A 3,584-nucleotide genomic window follows, 5' to 3' on the forward strand; every position below is an offset into this window, starting at 1 on the left:
CAGACTCCCAACGGAATTTGTGATGCTAAAAAAGCCAGGAATCCTCACGTACAGCCATGCTCAGGGGATGGGACTATGTTTTCCCTTGTTCTTCATATACTACTTCTGTTCCTAAGAAAGACATCTGATGATCTGGCCATGAAGGGAGCAGACACTTTAGATAAAAAATTCAGAACAGTCTCAAGGTAGCATCTGGCTGCCCTACCAAGTGATGCTCTCGGGGATGGGGGTGGGGGAAGAGAGAGAGAGAGAGAGAGAGAGACAGACAGACAGACAGACAGACAGAGAAAGAGACATAGAGACAGAGGGGAGAGGGAGAGACAGAGAGAGAGACAGACAGAGACAGACAGAGACAGAGAGACAGGGAGACAGAGAAACAGAGGGAGACAGATAGACAGACAGAGAAAGAGACACAGAGACAGAGGGGAGAGGGAGAGACAGAGACAGAGATGAGGCCAGGGAGAGAGAAAGAGAGACAGAGAGACAAAGAGAAAAACACAGAGACAGAGACAGACCAAGAGACAGAGACACACAAGAGAGACAGAGAGTTCCTACGAGAAAGGAATGAAAAGAAGGAATATGAGGAATAATCAGAGCATCTGCTTAGAGCTCCACCAAAATCTGAACTGCATAGTGCACACTTTGGTAACAAAACACTACTACGTTCCTGTCATAGCAGGACTGCCATGCTCCCATCGCAGCGGCCAAGGCACTGGGAGGAGCAGCCAGCGCACATCCAACATCTGTTAGGCCAGAGTCCATTAATGTCCAATTGCATCCCCTTGTCTTCCTATTATTCAACTCCACTTCATTGTCAGGGTCTCAGCCAGGGATTAATCAACTGTCCCTGGGGAGGCAGGGACTCCAAAGTCACAGGAGAACAATGTGGTGGGGAGGGGGGGGCTCCAAGTCCTCAGGAAAAGGCTCACAATTTGTGCATGCTCATCGATAATTTCATTTAATGGCAAATCTAAATTCCACAGTGACATAATCCATATTTCAAAAGGAAGAAAAAAGAGTCCAATCTTTACCCCCAAAGAGTCCAGAAATCCTGTGAAGATGAGTATGGTGCCTGATTTCTTTTCTTTTCACAGTTTATTCACTCATATTTTTTAATTACATGTAAAAACAATTTTTAACATTTGTTTTTAAAAATTGTGAGTTCCAGATTCTCTCCCTTCCTCCCTCCCTCCCTCCTCACACCCTTGTTGAGAGATGCCTGGTTTCTTTAGATCTCTCCACCATGTCAAGAATCAGAAACAAGCTGAGGAGAGATGACATATGAAATTTAATTGTTTTTCTCCTATCAATCTCATGTTTTTGTTCTTTAATTAACAAATTAAATATTGATTGTTTAAGGAGTATGGTCAAAACAAACAAAATACTCAAGTAATTTTGACATGTCTCTTCCAGATGGATTGCTAATTATTAGTCCCATAAGGGAAAAAGGAACTCTTCTTGTAACTTAAAAGAATTCATTCTAAACTTTCTAGAATATACACTATTTATAAACTGGGATGACACACATCTGGGTAATTTGTATTATGATTAGTTTACACAGACTTTAAAATCACAAATTTAAATGTACTATCCATACCCAAAGTTCACATATGTATAACACATATTATTCATGAATTTGCATAATAACAAATGAAGGACAAATGCTGAATTCATTTGCCTAGGGCTCAATTCAGTCTATTAAGGATTAAGTGAAAATGTTTTATATGTATGCTATATATTTTGAAATGTTATTAATATTTCTGGTAGAAAATGGGTACCAATATTCTTAGAAGAAAATTTCTGTTCTGGAATTACATTAGTTAGAAACTTCTACTTTGTTCCCATTTGTCTAATAGATTTAATCAGAGGGTTCGATATATTTAACCAACCATTTAGATCAAGTTGCTTATTCTGGTAAGGCCAAATTTTTATTTACTAAAATGCTACCTAAACACATCACCCCCAAATCATCATCAAAGCAGATAAATTTTAAGATAATTATTATAAAAAAGACATTTGCTTAATTCTGGCTATAAATGCTGATGGCTGATACAGAAAATGATTATCCAAGGGGAAAGGTCGTTTTTGTTCTCTCCCCTGACTGTTGTGATTCTTTTGGGGACAGCTAGGCTGCTCCAGATGGTGTGCTGTTAGGGCTGGACAGACATGGCTTTGGAGAGACTTCAACAGATGAAAGCAGTAATGTCAGGATTTTACCAGGATTTTCCCCCCCTCTCTCCCTGCAGTTCCCAGGGTAGGAAGGTGCTGAGATAGAGGCAGGGGGACGCCAGCCCACCTGCTACCACCTGTTCAATCCTCCAATCCTCTGCTATAAATTCTCCTCCTCCTCTCTCAAAGATATTGGTGTTTGCTACTAAGGAAGAAGTGCTCTCTCTCTCTCTCTCTCTCTCTCTCTCTCTCTCTCTTCTCATGAAAGAATATATCCTACTGAAAAGTGACACTTTCCTTGAGGACCCAAAAGGACCTCTAATCAATTAACCAAACTAAATTTATTTCATGCCCGAAAGTACTACGGAGGAGAAAAACCCTTTGTTGTTGAGTACTTGACTTTGGGAAGATGGAGCTCTATTCAGCATCTCAATTTCCCTTAAGTTTAGGCAAGTGAAGAAACATCAAGCTAGTGATCCAGCTGGACAGAGCCTTGAATCTCTGCCTTAAGACAGCAAATTCCTCTCCTGCAAATGAACGGCTTTTCTCCTAAGTTCCCTTCTTCATTGCTCAAGTGGGGCCACATTCAGAACAGGTAAAAACAGTTTCATCCTGAGAGAGAAGATTCCCTTGCCTATCCCCTTCCCTTCTATTTCTTCTTTGCTGCCAAAACTTTGGAGGTGAGGGTCCTGTGAATCAAAACTTCCTGAGGTATGAAATCCTGCAAACCAAACTCCCTGGATTCCAGTTTGGAATCTGAGCCCCAGTGCAAAGGTGGCATCGAGTGTGTGGGGAAGTGTGGCTCCGAAAGGATGGAAAATGCTGCCCGAAGAAGGCTGGCTGCCAACGCCAGGGAGAGGCGGCGGATGCAAGGTCTCAACACAGCTTTTGATCGCCTGAGAAAGGTGGTCCCCCAGTGGGGCCAAGATAAAAAGCTATCCAAGTATGAAACCCTGCAGATGGCCCTCAGTTACATTATGGCTCTGACCCGGATCCTGGCTGAAGCAGAGAGATACAGCACAGAGAGAGACTGGATTAATCTGCACTGCGAACACTTCACTCAGGACAGCTACCACACGCTCGTCGGACCCAAGCTGCCGGGTGAGAGTGAACACTATGCCCAAAGACTCTTTGGCTACCAGCCTGAACACTTTCAAATGGCCACTTAAGGCCAATGGGTGCCTGTCATCAACTAATCATTTCTGGAAGCTAGCTGATCAGGCGAAAAAGGTGCAGGGTTTGGGGCTTCTCAGTTTCATCCCCTGAATTGGATTTCTAGAAATAGATTTTGCTTGGGGAATGTTGCATCTCTAGAAGAAGGTTAGTCAATTTGTAACTTTTTTTTTGAACAAAGCTTATCAATCCAGAGGATTTCATAACCTTGATTTTCTTCCCCGCTGACATTTATATAGACT

General features: G+C 42.3%; 1 protein-coding gene across 1 annotated transcript; it reads left to right on the forward strand.

The window, feature by feature from the left end:
• Positions 1–2,882: 2,882 nt before the first annotated feature.
• ATOH7 (atonal bHLH transcription factor 7) lies at positions 2,883–3,338 on the forward strand. Its single transcript, XM_027840571.1, has one exon. It carries the CDS (start codon positions 2,883–2,885, stop codon positions 3,336–3,338), a length of 456 nt encoding a protein of 151 aa, XP_027696372.1.
• The last annotated feature ends 246 nt before the right edge of the window (positions 3,339–3,584 follow it).

The sequence above is a fragment of the Vombatus ursinus genome, unplaced genomic scaffold (assembly GCF_900497805.2).
Source record: "Vombatus ursinus unplaced genomic scaffold, bare-nosed wombat genome assembly UNPS02014847.1, whole genome shotgun sequence".
Lineage (NCBI taxonomy): Eukaryota > Metazoa > Chordata > Mammalia > Diprotodontia > Vombatidae > Vombatus > Vombatus ursinus.